At 35.8% G+C, this 25,872-nt stretch overlaps 2 protein-coding genes across 2 annotated transcripts in view; one reads left to right on the forward strand and one right to left on the reverse strand.

Moving 5' to 3' along the window:
- LOC129278805 (conserved oligomeric Golgi complex subunit 3-like) overlaps window positions 1-16,331 on the forward strand; it is a 28,304-nt gene extending 11,973 nt beyond the window's left edge. The window contains exons 13-22 of the mRNA XM_064111291.1: window positions 819-996; window positions 2,145-2,272; window positions 3,146-3,235; window positions 3,690-3,810; window positions 4,441-4,523; window positions 4,921-5,055; window positions 5,894-5,972; window positions 6,465-6,592; window positions 7,076-7,174; window positions 12,643-16,331. Coding sequence (XP_063967361.1) covers window positions 819-996; window positions 2,145-2,272; window positions 3,146-3,235; window positions 3,690-3,810; window positions 4,441-4,523; window positions 4,921-5,055; window positions 5,894-5,972; window positions 6,465-6,592; window positions 7,076-7,174; window positions 12,643-12,672 — 1,071 coding nt within the window. The 3' untranslated portion in view covers window positions 12,673-16,331. The remainder of the gene's footprint in view (window positions 1-818; window positions 997-2,144; window positions 2,273-3,145; window positions 3,236-3,689; window positions 3,811-4,440; window positions 4,524-4,920; window positions 5,056-5,893; window positions 5,973-6,464; window positions 6,593-7,075; window positions 7,175-12,642) is intronic.
- Window position 16,332: 1 nt separating this feature from the next.
- Window positions 16,333-25,872, reverse strand: part of LOC129279137 (uncharacterized) — a 46,348-nt gene continuing 36,808 nt past the window's right edge. The window contains exons 10-15 of the mRNA XM_064111289.1: window positions 24,158-24,321; window positions 22,659-22,753; window positions 22,097-22,255; window positions 21,157-21,385; window positions 20,539-20,618; window positions 16,333-19,926 (exon numbers count right to left, since the gene is read on the reverse strand). Coding sequence (XP_063967359.1) covers window positions 19,749-19,926; window positions 20,539-20,618; window positions 21,157-21,385; window positions 22,097-22,255; window positions 22,659-22,753; window positions 24,158-24,321 — 905 coding nt within the window. The 3' untranslated portion in view covers window positions 16,333-19,748. The remainder of the gene's footprint in view (window positions 19,927-20,538; window positions 20,619-21,156; window positions 21,386-22,096; window positions 22,256-22,658; window positions 22,754-24,157; window positions 24,322-25,872) is intronic.

Genomic DNA, 25,872 nt, shown 5'->3' on the forward strand with positions numbered 1-25,872 from the left:
TACAGTGCGGAAGCATTTCAAGGAATAAATTCCTGCCTGATACCCATTTTAAACTCACCAGGGTTGAGTGCAGCACAATTTGGATGAATATCTTGCTGAAGAATTTCATGCCACATGTACTTGTTAAATTTGACACAAGCCTACTCACAAATCAATCCTGGTTAGACAGGCAGAATCTTAACTAAAAATCCGTCTTCCCCAAGAAATGTTATGCGTGTAAAGGATTCATCTTTTGTTTTAAAGACTTTATTTTCACCAAAAAAAAGGTTAATTGTACCTTATTGTTTTGGGGTGATATCAGTGAGGAAACAGACTTCGATATGTCTATACTAGCATGCCAAAGTTGGGCAAGTTGCAATTAAAGGATTAGTATGATAGGTATGATTGAACATGTGATATTGCGAGGTGTATTAACTATTTGTAATTTTGAACAACCCAAAGGTTAGAAAAAAATTCTTACAGGTGATCCGGGGAGTGTTTCATGGAAGGACTTGATCTGACAAATCCTGTATTATCCGGCAGTTACCATAGTAACAGTGCTTCTAAGCCAGTCAGAATCAAGGAAAGTTGTCAGATGAAAATCTTGATGAAATGCTCCCCAGGGCCTAAATTAATCCAAGGCTGTGGATGCCCTGTTGGCTGGCCTTGTTGCCCCTTTCACTGACTTGGAAGATTGTTGCGGGCATTTTCATTTTTCCCATTTCTGCAGAAATATAGAAATTTGCCTTATGGAAAAGTGGCCTCGTCCTAAAAGTATAGAACTTTAGGCCTGGGAATTGCATAATGATCGTCTTTATTTTGTATAATTTGAAACGCAGAGCATTGCGGAAAGTCTGCGAGAGCAAAGGCTCAACAAATCACGGCGGAACTCTGGTGATTCGATCGGATCAGCAACAAGTAATGAGGTTGCGACCCTCAACCAATCAGGATCAGCCTTTATGAGCGGTCAGACCACGCCCCCTGAGGGTATGGGACCAGCCGTCATGGCACCCATTGGTAAGCATATTTGTATTTGACCAGGCTGCATTTCATAAAAAGTTGTTATCGATGATGATATACAAGCTACTAGGTTATAAATCTACCAAAATAGTGTATTGTTTCTTAGCGATCATTAGTGATATTGATCTTTTATGATTTCACAGAGTAAGGCTATGAAAATGTGTCAGATCTAGATCTAAAATGATATGGTGACAAGAACATTTGATTCTAAACACTTTCTCATGATATCATTGTTTTCTGTGACTGCATTTGACAGTTTTGCAGTTTTGAGCATGGACTCATAATCGTAAGGTTCAAATACCTGCTCTGCCATTGTCTCCATTTTTATAAAAAGACCTGAGAGTAATATCTGTCGTCTATAAGGTCAGCCATTATGACTGATTAACCTAGATGTAAATTGTTTCCTATGTAATTGGTTATATACCAGCTTTGCGTTACACCAGCAAAAAGCTACCCTGCCAAGTTCCCACGGGAGTTACCATAAAAGAACAGAACAGGACGAAACAGAACTTTCAACATCATTGAAGGTCAAGTCCTCCCCCGAAAAAAAGTTGATTTAAATACATGTAAATAGAGAAAAATCAAACATGAATAACGCTGAAAACTTCATCAAAATCGGATGTAAAATAAGAAAGTTATGACATTTTAAAGTTTCGCTTATTTTTCACCAAACAGTTCTATGCTCAACTCAGTGATATGCAAAGGAGAGAGTCAATGATGTCACTCACTCACTATTTTGTTTATTCTATTTTGTTATTTATTGTTTGAATTATACAATATTTCATTTTTTACAGATTTGACAATAAGGACCAACTTGACTGAACCATATACGTACCGGTATTAAACAATGCTCATTCCACTTGATCAGGAATTAATCGTATCACTTGACAATGAGGAGAAAATTAGAATATTTCATATTTCATAAAATACAAAAGAAATAATGAGTGGATGACGTCATCAGTCTAAATAACTGTTTTGTAAAATTAAGCGAAACTTCAAAATGTCATAACTTCCTTATTCTATATCCGATTTTGATGAAATTTTCAGTGTTATGCTTCGTGGATTTTTCTTCTTTTTATTCAAAACAACTTTTTGTTGGGGTGGACTTGTCCTTTAAAACATAATTTTTCCCCCCACCACCATAGGTTCAGGTGCCGGTACAGCTACCATCCACGTCAATGCTTCCCTGTCTCCCGCTGATCTACATGGGATGTGGTATCCTACGGTCAGACGTACGTTGGTCTGTCTCTCCAAACTGTACAGGTGTATAGATGTAAGTCATTTACATATTCCACTGTTCTTTTTGTTTTTGTGGCAATAATTCCTTGTTTGTGCATTTAGCTAAATAGCTTGAACCGTTTAGGGTTGTATTCTCTGAAGTTAACCTGTGTTTAAGTCGTACTGTCTTCTTCTCAACTCTTTGATATTTTCTGTGAAAATAATTACACATGCTGTGGTTACGCTCTATTGTGTGGGGGTGTCATGGTCTAGTGGTTATAACTCTCATCTTTCAATCTGTGGGACTCGGGTTTGATTCCCAGCCATGGCGTGTTTTCCTTCAGCAAGAAATTTACCCACATTATGCTGCACTCAACCAAAGTGAGGTGAATGGGTACCCGGTAGGAAGAAATTCCTTGAATGCTATAATAGCAGTGCTTTGTATCCGCAGGCAAAAGGTGCTTTATAAATCCAGCTATTATTGTTATTAGTATTATTTACTCAATCTCTTAGATCAATTAGGATTGTTTTCTCCAAAGTTATCCTTTTTTTTTTAGTCAAAACCTCTCCTCTGCTACTTATTAAACATTCTTTGTACAGTTATTCCACATTATGTGCTTTAGTTATTATGTATTTAGTTTCTGTAACCAATTAAGTATTGTATGAAGTTACGTGTTTGAGTCCAGACTTTGTAAGAAGAATTTTTTATGCAGTTTTAATGTTCTTAATTATCATAAAGCACCAAATATTTTATTGGAATTGTTTCATTCACTCATATTATCATTACACTACTGCATGGTTATCATTAATTTATGAGAATAAAAACATCTCACTATAACCAAATAGTCATTCAATAGTAGATTTCCTGTATATCTTTCCAAGTATACATATATTTCACTACCTTGATTTGTTTTTTGTTGCCTTTCAGAAATCCATCTTCCAAGGTTTATCACAAGAGATTCTCCAGTCGTGTATTCATTCCCTCAATGTGGCGTGTCAAGGCATCACCAAGAGAAAGGTATCAACTCAGTTTCTTTTAAATCAATAAACCAGTTTGTGGATGCTGTGCAAGCATAGGTGGATTAAGGTCACATGATCAAAATGAATCGAACTGAGATCAAAGCATCTTGCTCTCTTTGTAATATCTTTGTCTGTGTATGGGGTCCCTACTGTTTTGTTGACTCACTTATATTTACAAGTAGACCATTGAGTTCAATCATAGATTATATGATGTGAGTCATTTCCTTCATATTCATATTACAGTTTTTTTTAATTACAACAAATATGTTAATGAAAATAATGGAATTGTACCAGCAGTATTAAAAATTATATTAGTACATGTAATGTATCAAAGAACATAGAACATAAGACATATTTACATCCTTTATAACATGATTGCTGCTATGTGTATCATTATTAATTATTTATCATCCTTTGTCTGACTGGTGATCCTTTCTTTGTCTCTATCTCAGACCCAGCTAGATGGGCAGCTCTTCCTGATCAAGCATCTCCTGATTCTCAGAGAACAGATTGCACCATTCCAGGTGGAATTCTCCATCAAAGAGACCGGTCTGGATTTCAGTACGATGAAAGGTGAGATGGTGGTGTCCTTAAACATGCAAATATAGGAGGATTTTTTTTTCTTTTGAGTAATATGTGGTAGGGCTTGAAGCTGGATAAAAGAATATTTAGCACATACATTGTATATTGCTGTCCCAAGAGGCCTAGTCAGTGAAAAAAATGATCAACAAATTATTTTCTTTTCATGTTTCAACTTCATTTAATTTTAATTACTGCTGTATTTCATACCCACGTCACAAAATCTAAACTTCAAATGTTTTAATCTTTAAATATGTTTCCGTGGACTTAACGCTGTCTTGGATGGTTTTTGGAAATGGTGACAACATGTTTGTATGAATAAACATACAAGAGAGTGTTTAATGCTTTGTGAATTCCCTTAGATTGTGGGATTGTTGAGAGTAGATATAATGCACACATTTTATTTGTGACAAATAAACTACCACATCATTCAATCATTCCAGTGATCAAAATGTGCTAAAATTATGTGATAAATAAATACCTATTTACTTTTGCTTTTAATATACGATGTTTGGTTTTTTATATCTTCATGATCAAAGATATATATTTTGTTTGATCTTATTTACTTTCTGTTTCTTCATTGATTCATTATTCATTTTGAAAATACATGTATCTTTATTTCAGTTGCTGCCTTTGGCCTGTTTAAGAAGCCAAGGGGCCTTTTTGTACTTAGTAGCAACAATTCATTCCTGGAATTCCTTTTTGAGGTAAGTTTTAAAAATACCATCAAATGCAAATTGCCAGTTTAGTTTAAAAAACAACAACCTTTTAAGCAAAGTAAACACAATATTAAAAATCTTATAATACTATGAGCTTCATTTTTTTTTACATGGTATTTCTTGTATCTATGTATGAAAAAAAACACCATTATGCAGATATGACCAAAAAATCAAGTAAATTACAAACATACACTTGGAACAAAATGGGTATTTGTGATATTTGTGCTTTATAAATAGGCAATGTTGTTTTTGCTGTTATCAATGATATTTTTTTTTATATTCTTGATTATGGTTGTACGTATAATTATAATCGATGATATGATTAATTATTCTTTTTATTTGCTGATATTATTGTTATTCATCTGTTTCAACCTTTCCATTGTAGGGTGCGCCTCAAGTTACGGAACACTATGTAGATTCCAAGAAAGACGTAGATAACCAACTGAAATGTACTTGCGAGGTTTACATCAAACATGTAGTAGACCTTCTAGCCTCTGAGCTTGTGGCGTTCAAGAAAAAGGTGAATAAATTTTTTTTTTTTTATGGCTGCATGTTGCCATTCATCCCTGTTCAGTAGGGATGTACATGTAGAGTCGGTAGTCAGCTGTCTCCAAAGTCTTTAGTAATTGCGGAAAGATTCAAATTTCATCAGCTAGGGGAAAGGAAAGAGGTAATTTCATCCTCTTGAACCTTGCATTCTTATTTTAGAATGTCTAAATGTTCATTGCTATGAACTGAATCAGCCGTAATAGATTATTAGTTCATCTGAATGATTACATCTATGTATATAGTTGTCTGTCTTCAAGAAAAACCAAGTAAACAGCTGATGTTTAATAGCTATTCTGGCAATAATTTTCAACATCAACGCATTCACATTCTCATGCCAACTTCGCAAAACTCTTGTATATTGACCCCTCAAAGTTGATTTCAAAGGCATTTACCTTTAAGAAAACCGAAGCATAACTTCCATGTTTATGAGAATGAGAGTCTAGTATATATCCATGCTCTCTTATGCTACACCCCTTCAAGATGCTTATGTTCATCCACTTCTAATTCTCTTGTTACCCCCAAAGTCTCTCAACCCTGGGGCCGTGGGGGGTATCATTTGTCCACACATCCTCTAAGTTATGGAACATCCTTCCTGAAGACATTAAAACATGTTTAAATCCTGAAATTTTCAAAAATACCTTAAAGCATTTCTGTTCAGTATTTCTTAATTTCCTCTGACATTTCTTGAAAAGTGCCTTGAGCTCTCTTCAGAGTGGATTTGGTGCGGTACAGGTCCAATTTGTCATTATTATTATTATTATTATAATTATTACTATTTTTTTTCAATCTATTTCATTTTTTTTTCTTAGGCCCAAGTAATTATTGATCTGAATGAAGAGGAGAGTGGAACAAAGGTGTCATTACGTAGTCAACCTTTTGCTAGTCCAGGTGAGAATACTGGATACATCTGTATCTCTATCTTTGACCTTATATATCTCTTTTAAATTAAATAGAGTATGAAGGGGACCCCAGGTCTGCTCACCCAAATTTGACTGAAGATTTAACATGATTAAAAAAAATATTCCACGAAAGCTTATTTGGTGTTGATCTTTGTATTGTAATTAAGTAAATTTGCCAAAAATCTCATCTGAATAAGAGCGAAAAGTCAGATTTTTAAACTTAAACTCCCAGCCCTATCATTTTGAAAATGAAAAACAATGAAGCATTATGACAAACATAAAGATGTATCTACATGTAGATATTTATAAAAGATATAGGTCACTTTATATTCATTAAAGAATTCATTTCATGAATTGAAAGTGAATTGTGCTCCAACAAGCAACCTCAGTTAGAATAAGGTATAAAAATGTGTGTGTATGTTTAGTCTTGAAATAATTAAAACCAATAATTGGTTCATATGATTTTGTGTTTATATTTCAGAACGTGTGCATGAGGTTGTAGGGGCGTCATACAAGCAGATTAAAACACAGCTACCAAAGGTCTTTCATAGTATGTCTCTGTATTTAGCTAATAAAGATACAGAGTATATTCTATTTAGACCTATCAAAGTAAGTATGTTTTTCATCATCATCATTGTCATCGTCATTGTCACCACCACCACCACCACCATCATCATCATCATTACCATTATCATTATCTTCATCATTTTCATATTCCTGATTTTCATTATCATCCTCATCATCATCATCATCAACATCGTCGTCATCATCATCATCATCGTCTTTGTCTTCATCATCATCATTACTGTCATCATCACCATCATCATTATCGTCATCATCATCATCATCGTCATACATTCTCACACCCGATACTTACATGTACTACCTTAGCAACTATAGTCACATTGATCATCATAAAGGTATTCAGTGCTTGAATCTAATGAATTGAGAAAATAATTGTCTCTTTGCTATTATTATCCTTTGAATGTATGAAATGATCAGACCATTTGTTTTCTTAATGGTTGGCTGTTGTCACATGGTACATAGACAATGTATGTCAAGTTTTCTTATTTTCTTTCTTTCTCTTGCTAGGCTGGTGTACAGCTTGCCTACCAACAGGTGGAGGAGCTGGTGCAAAGTAACTACTCAGAAGAAGACCAACAGATCATAGCATGTCCATCTAAAGAACAGGTGAGTGAGAAATGATACCATTTTTCTTCTATCATAATGATACATGCATTTATGTTTATGTACAAGACTCTGACCATAGTTTCTCAACTAATCTTTTCTCCACCATTCTCAACTAATCTTTTCCTGTGAATTTGTTTAATGTTGTGGTGGTTGTACAGAAAAACCCTCTAGGGTTGTATACAGCAAGGAGTTTCCATTTTGAATTGTGTAATTTAATCTATATCATTGTATTATTGTATTTTGATTGCCATATTTATATCTGTTGATGTCACTATTTTGATAAGGATTGGAATAAAATCAATTTGAATTGAAAATTGAAAATGGAAAATTTTGTGTAAGAAATAAAACATGTGAGGCAGAGGATGAGGGGCAAATAAGAGTGATGTGTAAGAATTTTTGAAAGGAATAATAAAAGAGAACAAGATTGAAGATGAGGAGGTGACAGGAAGAATGATAGACATCCAGAGCTACCAAGTCTCACGCATTGTGCGTGAGACTCACACATTCAGGGTCCGTCTCACGATCTCACGCATGGCACCCTTTTCTCTCACGCATCGGGACCCAACAGAAAAAAAAAAGTAACATTATTCTTTAGATTATATGCACTGGCCGACCGCCTTTGCACGCCGTTGCGTCTACCCCGGCACGCGAGACAAATCGAGAGTGCAGCCAGCGCACAGCTAGTACGTGATACGATGAATCGCGTGCGTGCATCGCATGGTTTTGTAGTATGGATCGATATCATGATGAAGCCCATATCTCGAAACGTACGAGTGTATGTACAGGCCGCGCGCGTGCAGAGACGCCGAGTCAGCATCTCTGGACATCACTGGAGAAGGACAATGATGATGATGATGATGATAATAATGATAATAACAATAATGATAATAATATAGGTATATTCACCCAGGGAAGCCACTTCAGTTCTGAAAACTGTTCCCCAGTGGGCCCTGATATTATTATTACCCTATGAATATAGAAGAAATATAGAAGAAATGTAAAGAATGATAAAGGGAGAGAAGAAGATGAGGTTAAAGGGCAAGCAGAATTTCCCTTTAACCCTTTTCCAACTGGAACAGTTCGGTCCCTGACTCCCTGTACAAAGAGCTAAATGGGATTGTAACACTCAGGAGTGAACAGGTTAACCATTACCTACTGGAACCAAATGGTCCCTGTACAGAGCCTATAGGAATCCCAGAATTCAATAGTCATTGGATTAAAACTCTGAAAGAAAATGATGTAAAATATAATAGAGGAAAATTGAACACTGGAAGACAGGAAGATGAACAAAACACTGAAAGAAAAACTCAGAAAAAAAAAAAATCAATTTATTGTTTGTTGAGGAGGGAGGAGAATGATCAAAATTAACCCAAATATTTACATTGTCATCAAATTCTCGGGGAAGGTCCCTATCCTCACCATTGCCATTGATTAAAACATGTAGCTAGAAAACATAAAAAGAGAACAATTATTTCTTATTACCTGTGGTAACGACAAAAGTTAATGATTAATTTGATTCAGCGATCACACTCCTTGAAAGCACTCTCATAAAACGACCAATATAGGTTTTCCTTCTTTTATTACCCAGCTTTGTCAATAGATCGCCCTGATCATTGCATTGATTAACAGGAGATTATCAAGGTGGTCACGGTTTTTGGAGCGCATTCTTGACCAGTCGTAAAATGGCTCTGCTTCTGTTTTACGAGCCAGTTGACTAATCCTGCCCCGTTCACACTGTAAATTTAATCCGAAGGTGCTAATTTTCAATCTTCATTCTTATGTTTGTTGGCTTTGTCATTTCTTGGTCATTGTTGTGTGAATGTTGAAATACAATATGGTAGTGTTTTTGTAAGAAAATGTTAATTCTTATCTGACAATAATAATTTGATTAAAATTCATACACATTGACAGCAGTAGTGATGTACATTTGGCTTTAATAGAAAGTAACATGGCCTTCAGTTGGTAGTTTAAGACATACATGTATTCATAAAAATCCTCTAATTCTAATTTCTAACTGATTTTAAATTTTTGCTTAGTTGTTGGCACTGGTGCTAATATGAATGTTTTATTTTGCATGTGAATAGGCCTTGTGATTGTAGATGATTTACATGTAAGGTACATTTGAATGGGTGCCTGAAATAAAAAAAAAGCAATTTATATGCCTGCATCTTTGAATGACGTATGTACAAGTTGTTCCTGTCCAATTGAACTTGTAAACATCTGTATGAATCAGCTTTTTTTTCTACATCCCATCTGAGGGGCCAGATTCAAGACTCGAGCTGTATCTGGTTTGATTTATGACCTTTGGCTGACCTTTCATGAAGAATGTCGTCCTTGAATGTTAGTGGTTTGATTTAAATCATGCAATGAATTGCATTGTATGTATCAACGCTGGAATGTGTCTAGACTGTATATGGGGACTGTATTGGATAGATGTTTGTGGACTGTGTAAATGTATTAAAATCATTGCACCGTCTTTCAGAGAAAGAATGAGAATGTTACCAACATTGCTTTGGTAATTCTTTCAGAGAAAACACCCTGATGGGGATGAAATAACTGTTGTGTTATCAGTCAGGTTAAAACCAGCTACAGATTTATGAGTGTTAGAGCAAATAAAGGGAAGGATGACACAGTTAGAGCACAAGCATCCAGTGCTTTAAGATTGGGTATTCATTGTGCTGCCGAGGAATGGAAGGACGAAATTGGCAGTTTCAAGCAACAGAAAAGAGATTGCTTCTTGCCATCAATGATGGTATGTACATGTATTGACGAAACAGTTATCCTGGAGCTAAAAAGGCATCTTTTGTGTGATGGTATCTTCAGAGTGCTCTTTTGACAAGCAGATTTAATCATTTTTTATTAAAAATCACCCCTGAACATGATCTGTAACCATGACGACAACCTGTGAAAATTGTCTTGTCAGAGTTACCTTTCGTTGCCAATTTGCTTGGGTTGCCAATTTAAGGATTGACACTGTCTTGAGCTGAGATCAAATGTCCTTTACACACCCACTTGTACTCAAGGAGTGACTTTTTGATAGTTTGAACAATGTCTGTCATCACTAATGCAACAATTCCACCTATTATAGTAAAACCATGTATCGCAGATCGGGAAGCTACCATCATCGCATGCATCGTCTCGGTTCTAACCGCTATCATCTTCATCGGTAACATCACGGTCATCGTCGTCATATTGCGGACTCAAGCCAAACAGCACTCGGGGTACATCTTCACATTGAGTTTAGCCTTGGCTGACATATTCGTAGGATTCATGTGCCTTGTCCATATTGGAATATACTTTGCGGATGTCACATCGACAACATGGTGCTTATGGGAAGTTGTACTGTTTGTATCCTCTTGTAGTGCCAGTGTATCAAGTATCCTCTGCATTGCGTTTGATCGGTACTTAGCAATCATGAAGCCTATCCTCTATAACACCCGTATACGGGATCATACAGGTTATGCCAAGACCGCTGTTGCCATCGTCTGGATACTCTCGATAGCGTACGGCTCCTTGCCGCTTTTCGGGTGGCGGACGTTCAGTTTCGTACCGTGCAGACATTGCTGGTTTGCGACCATCATCCCGCGAAGTTTCGTCATCACGCTCTTCGCAACGCAGTTCATCATCCCCCTCTGCATTCTCGTCTTCTTCTACGGCAGCATGCTCCACGTCTCGATGCGACAGGCCAATCAGATCGCCGACCTTGCGGGCAGCTTCAGCGCTCCGTCTCGCTGGGAGCCCCGGAAGCGAGCCGTGATCACGCTCTCGCTCATCATGGGGTGTTTCTTCGTGACCTGGGGACCGTTCTTTGTGACTCTTTTTACTCACATCATCACCGAGAACCCTAACTTCAGGGTTGTTTTACATTCTTACTTCTTTATTCTTGCAATAAGCAACTCTTGTCTTAACCCGCTTGTTTACGCCTACTGGAATAGAGAGTTCAGGAGGATATTCAGCCAGTGGTTCATCCAGGAGGGGAGAAAGATAAGACACTCTTTGACGAGCAGGAGAAGAACAATAACCTTTATATCAGGGGATTATGGCAGTCCATCAAAAACTACATCTACTCAGTGAGAATTAGAAGGCTGTTTGAAATGTAAAATGTATTTCTTCCTAATATAATTTGGATGGTTAGTTTTTGTGTTGTTTATCTAAGATTAAAATTAAACTTATGCTTTATGTATCAGAATCAGTAATGTCCGTTTACCAGTAAATCAATACAGAAAATCTGTTTTGGTTCTTTAACTTTTCATGTGAAAATTAAATGAATTTACCTTTGCAAAACAGTATTCATTATTGTGTGTACATTTTCTATGAAAAAATAGAATGTCTATGTCAGATCAAGTTTGAAATAGAATTACAGGATTTCAGAAACGGTAAAGACCATTTTGCCAAGTTTTCGTCCTTCAAAATGGGATAGCATTTATATCCTATCCGTCTCGCTAGGAGCCCCGGAAACGAGCCGTGATCACGCTCTTGCTCATCATTGGTTGTTTGAAAATATTCAGCATTTATATCCTAATTTCAAAAGAAAATACTGTATCAGTCACACTGGTTATACATTGTACCTTGGTCACATTTGCTCTACGGCGGCTGTACGGCGAGTCGCAAACAGCCGTTTTATTACTTTTAATTGAAACCACCTATATATAGTTGGACAAAAATGTTAAAACGGCTGTTCTTGACTCGCCGTACGGCCGCCGTAGAACAAATGTGACCAAAGTATTAGTCACAAGTCTCTTGTGCAGTAGTGTAATGAGCCAAAAATTTCAAGGGAGCCCTGTATGGCGGTATGGGAAAAATATCTTAAAAGCTGCGAGCGAGCAAAAAAAAAATTTTGACCTTTACAATGAAAAATTCTAAACTTGTGATGAGATTGGTCATGATAATAAAAAAAAAACCAATATCATATTTCACCCCTTTCCCTTTTTTCTTTTTCTCTTCTTTTTCTTGGTCGTGAAAATGTGTGTGTGTGGGGGGGGGGAGGGTCCATGGCCATACATGTACTACTGTATACTGAAAAAAATGTGAAATATGTTTATTAATTTTGATATTCTTTGATTTGTTCATAGTCCTAATTCTCTGTTGAGAGTGTGGAGCTTGTGAAAATGAATCAAAGGGGTGGGGATGGTTGGGGAATCGACCATGGTCCTATTTTTTATTTTCTACTTGTAATATTGTCATTTCTCTACTGCTTTTGAAAATGTTGGATCCAATTGTGTGTATCAGTCATGTATTTCCATTACACTACACACATTACACATATTTCAAAAGCCTCATATGACTTTGTAAATTGATTGAAAAAAACAGAATGTGGAAGAAAAGAACTATAATTTTCTGATCACCGAACACTTAAAAACTTTCAAAATACTACCATGCTGTTTATAGGATCAGCATTCCTTTAAGTTCACTATAAGCAAATAAATTCAATTTAACAAGTCTCAATTCTTATTCATATCTTCATGCAGGTTAATCTGCTTCTTGCTGCATCTCCTTGAAGCATGAAAGGGATAGTCTGCAGACACAGACCCTAGCTGATCAACAAGTAGGTCTTCACACAAAGACTAGCACACAGGGCCTTCGAGTACACAAGTCATCATTACAGTAGGATTTGCATTCAGACCCCAATAACTCCAGTGAAGGGTTTGTACAGCAGACTGTGAGAAGGATTGGGGGCCATTACAATGAATTTCACCTCGATTGATCCTTGCCTCACCTCCGTCCTTACAAAGATAGATCTTTCCCAGTGGAAGCATTTTAAGAAGGGCTTCCCATTTGCTTTCTTTATCAGGGCATGGTTTCATTAATATTTTTGTCTGATCTGAGAACTGTCCTTGATTTTGATTGGCTGAGAGGCACTGTTACCATGGTATCAGTCGGATAAACCAGGACTTGATGGATAAGACGTTGTCGGATAAAACATCCGACCAGTCCTTCAATGAACCGCTCCCGTTGTGCTGCTGAGTCGATCAAAATCAAGGAAAGTCGTCAGATATGACACATTGACGAAATTCTCTCCTGTTATGCGCATTACCCAGGACAATCAAAACATCTATGTGTATTTATAAAAAAAATTGTCTGCATTTATATTCCTTGTTTTATTCACAATTTTCTTTTGTCATGAGAGTCATTCCATAATGCTGTTCGAGAATTATGAACTCAATGCACGACAGGAGATCCTCTCTCGTGCTAAATGGGATACTCTTAATATGGTAGTGCATTTTCGACGACCCTTATCAAACCTTTAAAAATGTGGAATTTACCAATCAGATGCTTGTTAAAAATGAGTATTTCAAGCTATAAAGATTGGATTTCAACTTTAGCTGATTGCTATTAAATGATTTAGAATCTTATTTACATGTAGCATCTAAGACAGGATCAAGAGTTGTTTGTAATGTCATTCGTAATTTACGAACTGTGTTCTAAAAAAACCCACCCAGGTGGGTGTTTCATAAAGCTGTTTGTAAGTTACCTTCAATTTTACAAAGGACTGGTGATCCTTTCTTAGGAACTTCATCAGCACCAATGAAATCAAGGTGTGTTTCATTTACCACAAGAAAGGATCACCAGTCGTTTGTAAAGTCGCTTACAAACAAAGAGCTTTATGAAAAACCTACCAGGATTCAACATGCAGTATGTGCCAAACTTTAACAGGAAAAATAGGGATAACTATATAATATTGTAAATGAAATTAGGGATGCAGTCATTCTTTCCTACTTACCGGTATGCAAAGTTGTACATTGGTGTTGGTTTCGCAGTCTATAGATCATGAACAGACCTCAAAACTTAAATGATTAAGACAGCTGCTGTACTGTCCAGATGATTGGAAATCATTGAAGTTTTATTTCAAAGGAGTTATATATGTATTCTGGTTATGATTGGTAAATGTAATTTTGTGTGTCACAGTCTTTATCATGATATTTAATTACAATATCTCGCAGAATCATTGTAAAAACTGTTTTTGTAAAGTTTTGAGGTTATCGTTTAAGGGTGTATCAGCTATCGACCATCTTTCATCTAAACCCGAAACTGGAATTTTAAGTTATTCGGCTGATCCTTACACTTTCATAAATGTATATAGTGTATACATCTGTTATCTCAATTGCTATCACCCAAACTCATGTTATGGTATTCTGATTGCCATGGTGTAAGTTAAACCTGGGTTAACGTAGACCACACTTTTATGGAGTGCCATTTGTCACTTAATCACCAAACATTAGTCTTATCTTGTTGCAACAAAAATGTAAAAAAAAATGATTGAGTCATGCAATGGGAAAAATAGGAAAATACAAAAATGTAATGAATCTTAATTCATTAATTGGTACATTATAATTGCCATGAATATGGAAGAAATATTATAAAGCAAGAATTCGTAGAAGGGTGGTTTAAAATTTCAGATTACACTAGGGTTAAACCTAAGGTTTTTATCAGAATAGGACCAATGATGTTACTTTTTAATGTCATTTGATTAGACCCCCAAAAGATAAATGAATGTTAAACATGTGACAATGTATACATGTATGTATATGCATTTGGAAAGGAGACATTTGTTTATGTAAAACAATGAACATTACATGTACATCTACTTCAAAAAAAAAATTAATGCGATGAATTAATGTAAGTTAGTGAAATTTCTTTACATATGTAAAACGAGACCTTGAACATTATATTTTGTTTGATATTTCTGGATGTCTTGTAAAAGAAACTGGTTTGTATATTTTGATCCTTTGATGAATGAGGCTTAATATATGATATCCACATGAATGTATGATATTACATTTCATAATGATATGTGGTGGTGAAAAAAAAATGAAAGTAGAATGAATAGAGACATAGTTTATAAAGCTTTGCAGTTTGCACTTGTCAAACTGTGTATGGTGCACACATGAATGAAGTGAAGCGAGATATAATGAAGGGGACGTAAAGTATAGCAAAGAAATTGGTGCGTGATATATCAGTAAATTAGACTTGATCTCCAGTCTGACAAGGTAAAAATGATAGAATAATAATAATAGGCATTTATATAGCGCCATCATCTAGAAATATTATATTCCAAGGCGCGTTTTTTGTATTATTATTATTACCCCGGCTTTAACTCGAGCTGCCTTTCAGCGCTCATGCATTCAAGGAATAATAAGTATTTCCACAACAAAATATGTTTGTGTGCCCAATTTAGGGGGGGGTGTTTTCACAAAATTTAATATCTAACTAAAATCACACTTAATTCCCATTCGCATGTTACTCGTAACACATCACTGCATTGGCCAATGGGACATGCTCTACTGCGCATGAATTGATGAGATTTACACCCTACATACCATGTGCACCTTGGTACTTATGCATGACTTTTAGTCAGACTTCAATTTTGATGAAACACCCCACCCCAGGGGGATGTTTCACAAAGAGTGAAGTGTGACTTGAGTCACGCTTAAACGCCAGTGCGCACATGATATGTAACGCGCAATCTTATTAATTAATACGCATTAGTGATTTGACCAATGCCGTGAAGCCTTTTATACTGATGCAAATGTGATTATAAGTCATACTTCAATTTTTATGAAACACCCCCCAGGACTGATAAACTTGGTTAATGTTGCTCCAAGTATGCCTAAATGACCAGCTCGGTCAACAAGGCTCAGAGTGCTACATATTATTGCGTTGTAAGTTCTACTTGCGTCTCGAATGATCGAATCTATTCACTTCTATGCCATATTCCGAAGAGTGTACATTGCAAAGCTTTCGTATGTCTGTTCTGTAACTATTTATGTTTAATATTATCAGGGGAGTCTTTCACAAAGCAATTTGATTTCCACTGAATTATTTGTTCTGAGCCAATCAGATGAAAGGATTTCAGTAGCTTATAACAAGTAGTCAGTGAAAATCAATGACTACTTCTTTATGAAATGCTCCCCCGATTCCAATATGTTGTCTTACGTATATTGTGTTGATACAAAATTTTATTTTATACAAACAGCTGGCAATAAAACTGTTTTGTAATAATCGACAATTCCATTATTGTTACTATGTAAATAAATCTGGAATATATTGATATTAGTTGAATATGAGGATAGACTACATGCTGTTGTGATACAGAATTATTTCATTGTATTCTCAAGAAACAGCTTAAGATATGAATAAAGATGAAATATAAAACAGAGTTCACTTTCAAGTTGAATTTATTTTCAATATATATGCGTCTATAAAGCACATTGTATTTGTTTACAAAGTTGCTATTTACATCCTTTGTACATTTTCCTCATTAAAGACTTTGACAATTACACGAGAGAGAAATAAATTCACCCACACTACATGCACAATAGAAAGAATCTGGGAATTTGTGAATCTCATGCAAATACTCATATAATAAAGATATATAAACGGAATTGAAATAACATGGCAAATGATAAACACACAATGAACATGTAGGCACTTCCAATTAGTTATAAACACAGCAGTATGTGCAGTCCTTACAAACAAATTGATATCACGATGATCAAGTCTATTGAATACATATTCAAAAAATGAAAAGCATATCAAACACATGCCTACATTGTATAACTTATGGGCAATTCCATAAAATATGTACTTCCGACCCCCTACACGTGGGACCTGATTTCTGATCTCTGATTTATTGTTTGTTTGACAGTCTGTAATGTTCTCAAAGGACCCTGACTTGGTCAGTTTATAAAGTGAAGTAAGACTTGAGAAAAATGGGGGTCGGATGTGCGAAAAGATTGATCATTTTATGGAATTGCCCTTATAGAAAGAAGTGTCTTATGACTGATATCAATTCTAAGTCTATTCCAAACTATGTATTGAAGAGTAGCAATTGATTATAAGATTGATAATATATCAAATCTAGGGGGGGGGGCAGAAAACTGATCTTTTGCATTTTGCAAGAGATCAGTTTACCCTTTTCAACTCAACTTAAAGCCCCCCTCCCTCTTTGCTGGGATATACATGTACTCTTGTGACACCTTACTAATAGAATTATTTTGTTGCATAATATTTCTCTGATAACCTATACAAACTACTACTATAAACATCATTCTAATATTGACTAATATACAGTGTAATTTCTATGGTATGAAAGACTCTATTGGAAGATATGGAAGCAAGCATGCACAGAAAGGACAAGTTCACACTTAATGGATTTTTTTTTCTACTAAGCACACACACCTCATTGGATGGAATCATATTTTCTGAGACTACAAATTTGCATATCAATGGTATACACCAAAATCAACAACATTCTGCATAAATAATATAGGATTTGTATAGCGCATGTATCTACCTTGCTAGGTGCTCAAGGCGCTCCCATATTACCTCAGCTAAGCTAGTCTACCTATTCCAAAAAGCACAGCTTTTTGAGGAATTACTTCCTGCCAGTACCAATTTACCTCACCTGGGTTGAGTTCAGCACAATGTGGGTAAATTTCTTGCTGAAGGAAAAGACGCCATGGCTTGGAAACACCACATATACATGTATGCATAAATCAGTATTTCTTCGACTGTTCACAAATCTGCAATATAATCAATTAGGACTGCTTATCGTTGTGCTGTGAAAAGCTTATCTCTCAATTCTTTCAAATTTTGACAACAGATCTGAAAAATCTCTAATTTGGAGAAAGGACAAAAGTGGTAACAGGAATTAGTAGACTACTTCCTGACAATAGAAGTTACCATTGCCATATTTATAAAATATTGATTTTTTAGCTGTCCTCAAAATTTTCAAATTTTGAGATTTAAGATTCAACAGCTATCTGACCTGCTGTATATTCATATAATGTATAAATATTGGTATTTCTTAAGTGTAAATCAACATGTCATTGCATACCATTGCATATTTTCCTCAATATTCAGCATTTACATAAAAATGTTACATTCTTATTTCATTGTGGAAATTTCTGTTGTATTCTATATAGGATGTATACCTTGCGTTACAAGAATATTTGCTTACCTTTAAAAATAGTAGCAAATTGCATATCGTATCATAAAATAATGGTATTTCAATCTATAAATCACCTCAAGGAGAGATTCAATTCACCTATATAATTTTCTTGGAAAACAATATCTTACGTAGCAGTAAATTTACTTAGCACTTACATGAAAATCTCTCTCTCTCTAAAAAAAATGGAAGTTTATAAAGATACAATATAAATATGTACATATTGCACACAATTATGATTTCACAACAATCTCCTAACCATACATTGGATGCATGGATTCAAAACACTGCATCTAATCCATGCTGAACAAACAACTAACATGCATTGTAAACAAAAATTACATTTACATGTATTCCAACACCTGTTATTAACACTAAACTTTAAAAAACCCATGCATCGTGCCAAATGCTTTGAATTCAAAGCCAAGTATTTTTATGAGCATAATGTATTTGCTTTTACAGTAAAGTCTTATACACAGTTTATCTCAATGGAAAGTGTTTGCAAGAAAATCATTCTACCAAACAGGTCAGTTACTCCATTTTCTTCTAAAAAATAGTATTATTTTTTTCAAATGTCAAAAAATTTGCCAGAATAATGCCTGAATTTAATTTTGGAATGTTCAAACTTTTAAATGATTTTGAATAGTTCTGAAGCATACCACTTAGACTCATTGTGTAATTTTAAAGTCAATTGTTAACATCTGATGTTAGCGTGAGGCCAATTTTCACACGATCAACCGCACTAACACTTAAAATGAGACTCGTGTTGGGGCTGACACACTAGGTGTTGAGCTTTTAATGATACCGTTGGTGTCATTTTTGTAAACCCACGTTCAGCACTACCAAGTTTGGTGTCAATAACTGCTATTAGTGTTAAAAAAACAATTTTTACACCAGCCATAGCACGAGCACTTAAATTGAGGCTGGAGTTAGGACTGGCATCACTAGGTATTAAGCACTATCAATAGTGTTTTCAGTATCATTTTTCTAAACCACACATTCTTGGTGCTATGTTAGGCAGCTTGATTCATACCCTCAACAACAACACCAAGGATCAACACTGAACTTGAAATCCCCCATCGTGTCCAATTTTCTTAAATGGTTGTCTATATTCGTTGAATATCTTGGTGTCTTTCTTTGATATCTACAGTACATGTAGACTATCACATTGATCTTGACAAAATCCAGACGTAAAAGACAAACATCATCAACACTACATGTATAATGTGTCAAAGATTTTCACAGGCATGCTTTTATGTACAAACTCCCATAATGAATTATGTTTCACGACATTGTGTAACCCTTGCATCAGATGCAGCTAATATTTATAAATACAATGTTACATTCTACAGTGTATATATCAAGCTACAGTTGGCTTGGAACACATTTATGTGACTTTCATGTTCTCCCACAGATTTTTTTTTCAGTGTTTGTATTCAGGTAGATGGGCATTGGAAATCTCTTCAGTTGTAGAATATTGATCGTCTGAAGTAAATGAACGACCTCGACACCTCCAAGCTGAGACTCTGACGATTTTACAGATGTATTTCACAAAGATATGATTTTGATCCTTGGGTTGTTTGCAGACGAAGGAGTCAACGACTAAACAGCGAATCTGGGCATATGTTACTTGACGGTGACAACGCCGCCAGTTTTTTTGCTGTTCACTTTCCTCTCGACGACCTTCTGTTTGAGTCTTTCGTTCCGACGGACAGAGTTCTGGATCTTGAGAGGGGGTCGAAGGTTCTCCAGCTTGGGCGATCGTGAGAAGGTCTTGTGGTTGAAGATATGGTCCAGGACCAACCTAGAAAAGAATACACCAATCAATAATAAACAATAAACCTTATTTGTATAAAAGAAAAAATGGCTTATATGAACAAATAGAAAAAATGGGAAACAGAGCTAAACCCCCCCATAAGATAAATAAATTCATAAGGTAGTTCAAATTAACTTAAAGTGGACCAAACTGTTTCAAAGTAGTTCAAAATAAAATCAAAGACCACAATTCTCAAAGGAGGTCTAAACCCTCTCCTCATATAAAACCCTGACTATAGCTTTCTCAAGAATGTTCACAACCTAAGTCTGATCCAACTATATATTTTCTATATAAACTTATGTGGTCATGGGCAGAGGAACTTTATACATCACTTTGCTTAAAACACACAGGAGGTTCCAACTGGCTCATACCAGACCCACCTGGAACAAAGTAGTTTAAACCAGTATTTCATTTGGATGCAAATGGGTCAAATAAAGTAGTATAAAAGTGGATCAAACTGAATCAAACTTGTCAAAACTGGTTCAAAGTGGATCAAATAGACACAATGTGTATCAGGCTAAATTGAAATCATTAAAACTGGTTCAAAGTGTATCATACTAACATACTGACTGACTAAGAGTGGATTAAACCGGTACTCACTGGACATATGTCTTGACCTCTGAGATGTAGAGCATGTCTCTGTCTATAGGTTTTGGCGGGACTTGATCTAGACCAACAAGCTGAAATGAAAAATACAAATATTGATTTATCAATATGTATATTGAAGCAAAAAAAAAGAAGAATTGTTGACTTTTCACTCTAAACTGACTTGCAAAGAATCATTGCTCAACAATTGTCACATGAGAAATCCAACAATTAATGAAAGGCTTTATTCAAATGGGAAAAAAAAAAGAATTGTGTTTTCCACTCGAATATGACTAGCAGATACAGCATCTTCCAACAAATGATGTACATATATATATTGTATAAGGAATACAAGACTTAAGAACAAATTTATCAATTACCATTTTAAAAGGGGGAAAACGGTCATGTGTGTTCTCTCTCAAACATCTTTTGCATAGAAACATTGTTCAACAAATGGTATATGAGGAATACAACATTTAACAAAAGATTTATCAATGAGCATACTGAAATGGAAAAAAAAAAGATTTAATCTTAATCCCCAATGGGCATTAGAGTGGCTTAGGACAATTCTAAAATTATCAAACGTACAGTAAGAATCGATCATATTCAAGGTCTGGAAAATAAAATAAATACCTTGAGTTTGGCTCCGGCATTGAATCGGCATGTCTGAAGATCGCAGTTGAAGCTGATGAAGATCTGGTCCTGCGTCATGCATCGTATACTGATCTGTGGGTTCAGTGAGAAGCAGAGGGGTTGGAATGGGGGAGTCTTGGAGAGGGTATCCTCGTCCTTCCATGACCAACGTTTCTTGATGGAACCTTGCTGGTCAGTGAAGACACCGCCAAACTGATTGATGTTCAGTCTGAAATTACAAAAATAAAGTATTGATTACAAATGTAACCAATTTAATAACTATAATAATAACAGTTCTTGTATATCACATGATGATTATAACATCTCTAAGCGCATCCTAAGGACTTGGATATTATTACCCCAGCTTAAGCTTGGCAGCCCTAATTACTCACAGCTCCATTCCTGCCATGAACTCATTTAACTCATCTAATTTGAGTGCAGCACAATGTGGATCAATTTCTTGCTGAAGAAAACTATGTAACTGCTGGGATTTCAAAGGCTTTTTCAGAGACTAATCCACTGAGCCCCAACGCTCTATTAATAACTCATTCATAAAAATGGCAAGGCACAAAAAGGGAAGGTATCTTCATAGTAATTCTAAAGAGACTATTTCCTGTTCATTCCCCCCCCCCCCCATTCTAAATGCTACAATGTATATCACCTTCATCAACAACAACAACAATAAAAATCAAATTCCTGCAGATACTTTCAAGATATGTGTATCTCTGATGGAAAAAACATCATTTACTTTGAACACCGTGGAAAGAATTTGAGATGGTGTTTCTAGTCACTTTATCTTTCACTTTTTTGATGTACTAAATAATGATTTTCCAGGTTTTTTAGGCCTTAGTTTTTACATATCACAGACTGGGATACAGCTCAGACTTCTTAAAGTTAACTCGATGTTATTAAAAAAAGATGAAAATAGTGCCATATTCACCTGATGTTTCCATTACCATGGTAGCACGTGCCACTTCCGTTCGGTTCAAAGACAGCAAGGAACTTGGCCTCGTTGGGTTTTCCGTCGGCTTGTACATAGTAACTAAACTGATTCTTCTCCACTAGTGAGATGAGGATAGCAAGAGCACCGGATGGATAGCTGATATTGGCAAGGTCAAGGGTCAAAGTTCATACTGTTGAGGTCATGGAATAGAACATTGGCAAAAACTTGTCTGGATTCATAAACTGTAAGTATTACAATGCAAATAACCAATGGTTGTGAAGGTGATGGGATGAAGAACATGTATCACTTCTGAACCTAGCAATCTCTCTGCAGCTAGCTGAGTGAATATGACCTTAAATGACCCGGAATGACCTTGGACCTTGGCATTCAACCTCTAACAGTTTCTTAGCTTCAAGATTCTGCCAGTGGATCAAAACTTAATTTAAGTGGTACATGTAGAACAATTAAATTCCATGAAATTGATTGTATCTCACTTAATATTGGTTTTAGCTTTCAGTGAATCACCGCCGAGGAACACAAAGTAAATTGAAAAGGATACAAGACTGCTCCAGTGCCATCTTCAAACATCACCATGAAAAGCTCTCCACTTCGGTAATGCTTTCTGACAATAGGTGTCTCTTTACGGCCCTTCTTCTTCAAGGTGAGGAAAAGTTAACAGATAAAGAGAAGCATGGTTAACAATTAATATTGAATATTATAAGTTTTCCAAGCCATCATATAATTTTGTTTGAGATGACAAACGCTTTCTGGTAATAGAACAAGCTCTACTAAAAATCACATATGCATTGGCAAAATAATTTAGCTGACATACACACATTGGTAAGTAGATTTTTATTAAAAATATATGTATATGTATATCAAACATATTAACAATTAATATAAGATTTTAAATATGAATTAGCTCCCAAAATTGTGAAACTATTGTTCTTGCCAATTTGCGCAATCACAAGCCAGAAAAGATCATGCTGAGCAGCAAAAGACATGATTTTGACATTAAATACTTCCTGTATCTTGGGGATAATATCCATGCAAAGCCAAATAACCGAGATGGCACTAATAAGATGACAAAAAGGGTGAAAATCATTAAGAATAACCATACAGGTATATGAAATAGGTGTTTTCTGTAGCTGAAAAATATGTTTTAAAAGTCTAAATTCAGATCTTAGTCGGATAAGTGGTGTCCCTGAAATAAACTTGCACGATAATAATTCCAAGTATAATACTGAGGTTTCTTTTCAATTGGTGCAATGCCAATTTATCCAATTACCACTCGTCTACTATATTTGGCCTACCATCAGTTTGTCCACTATCCACATGGTTTAACTGTCATTTCGCCCAGTCATCATTTTGTCTAATAACCAGTTGGTCCAATAACCATTTAGTCCATATACCATTTTGTCTAATTAATAATTGGCATTTATATAGCGCTTTATCAATCTACGACTGCTCAAAGCGCTTCACAATTAATATTACCCGGTGACTGGATTCATAGCATTTCAAGCAGCCTGTTAGGCGCACACTTGCTAAACCAACCACAATGATGGTTGTTTCCTACCGGTACCCAATTAGCACCTGGGTAAGAGTGGCTTGACGCCTTGCCAAATGACGCTAGGCCATGGTGGGATTCGAACACACGACCCTCTGATTACAAGGCGAGAGTCAGAACCGCTACACTACGGCGCTTCCAGCGCTTAATTGGACTAAGTGTTAATTGGGCAAAATGAATGAAAATAAAATGGATATTAGACCAACTGGCTACAAGACAAAATGGTCATAGACGAACTGGTGATTAGATGAAGTGATGTTTGGACAAATGGTTTTTGGACCAAAAGGTCGTTAGACGAAATGTTGATGGACGTAATGACATTAGACTAAATGAAGGTAAACCATGTGATGAGTGGACGAGTTGGCAATAGAGGAACTGGCAATTTATCCATATTGATAAGCCTGGTATGTTGTCAATATCATTCCTACAACATCTACAAAAAAACAACAAAAAACCTCCTTCGAAAAGAATATTAATGTTCCACAACTTACTTTTGCTTTGAGTACTGCAGGTAGCTGGGGCGTGGCCGGCTCAGGGACATAGACTGGTTTCCTGTCGTCCTTTTCTTCTGGTGTCGGGGGGCGCATCGTCCACCCCTCATCAAGACACTTCTGAGAGGCCAGGGAGTAGTTGATGGTCTTCATCTGACGTGCAACTTTGGTGTTAATTATGGGAGGAAAGTGGATGAATATCACATTAGTTCAATAGTATTTCACAGCAAATAAGCTTATTTGATCAAATGTTCTTCAAATTGGCAATAATTGTTTTCTTTTTGCTGCAATTATTGAATTAATTGTAATAAAAGATCAACATATGATTTAAATTTGCTGAAAAGCTGAAAATAACCAATTCTGATTGCCAAAGAAAAAATTACATAGGATTCCTACATTTTGATAAATTATAAAGTTTGTTATAGTTTAAAATAATTTTTCCCCACAGAATTACATGCCTTAAAATGCATATAATTGAAAAATTATGAGGCATTGATATGAGTACAAAGTTGTTTTTAAAGAGGATATTCCAACTAAGCCCGTTAGGATTTCATTTCTTCTTCTATTGCTTTAACAAAAATATACACCCTAAGCAAAATTGCAAAACTCTCATTATTTTTTTTAATGTACACTTGTGAAAATGGGTAAAGAATATCAAAGCAACAAATGAATATAAGCAAGCACAAGTACACAAAATGAGAAAAAATTGTTACTAGCATTGATTGATATTAATGAATGGTGATGGACTTAAAGCTTGGCAGTGGAGAAAAAAATCTAACATAAACGGGATTCACATATGAGATGACACACAGATGACTATGAAAATGACAATACAATTTTCACTTGAAGAGAGAAGGCGTATGAAGAGGAACATGAAGTGGGTAGGGGAAGGGGAGAGGAGAGATGGACTTAGACACCATTCTCACTACCTTCCAAAAACTAGTTTAGTGGAAACTAGTTTAACGTGTAGTGAGAACAGTCGAAGCGATCTTCCGAACCGGTTCAGAAAATCACCTTGCGATGTAGTTTTCAAGATCGCTTTGACTCATTAAACTGGTTTTAGCGTAAGTGAGGACACAACCGTTATTCGGGAAGCAATTTTTTTGCACAATTTTGGGCGCGCTACTCCGAGCAACAGGTGTAGAATGCCTACGCTGTGGTTTTGAATTTTGTGTGAAACGTGTCACCCCACTGAGAGTGTTTCCATAGAAACAAGATCACTTTACGTGAAGTGATTTTGAAAACCACTTTCACATAATCATGTAATCTTCCAAACTGGTTTCCTGAATCGGTTTCTAGTAAACTAGTTTAGAAAGCGTAATGAGAATGGTGTCAGAGAGAGAGCAAGAGAAAGAAGAGTACAGAGTGAGAGGAAGAGAGGGGAGAGGGGTGAGGGTGGCCAGGAAATTATTAAAGATCTACTCAATTACGTTCACAGAGCTGTACATCAAATTATCAGCATTAATGGAGATTTTATTTTTGTAGATACATGTAGGTGAACAAGGGCATCATTTCAATGAAGTTATCAGTTCCTAATTTTTGGTAATTCTCAGAGGACAAATAAACATATTAATAGATCAAAAGCTTCAGTCTCTGTACTTTGGTTGTTCTGCTGAAATACGATGGCTACATGTATATTGGGGATGACAGTAAAATGTCAGAAATTATTCATAAATCCCCAGAAAAGACAGATATTTTGTCTAACAAATGAACTA

This window comes from Lytechinus pictus, chromosome 16, assembly GCF_037042905.1.
Source record: "Lytechinus pictus isolate F3 Inbred chromosome 16, Lp3.0, whole genome shotgun sequence".
NCBI classification, from domain to species: Eukaryota; Metazoa; Echinodermata; class Echinoidea; order Temnopleuroida; family Toxopneustidae; genus Lytechinus; species Lytechinus pictus.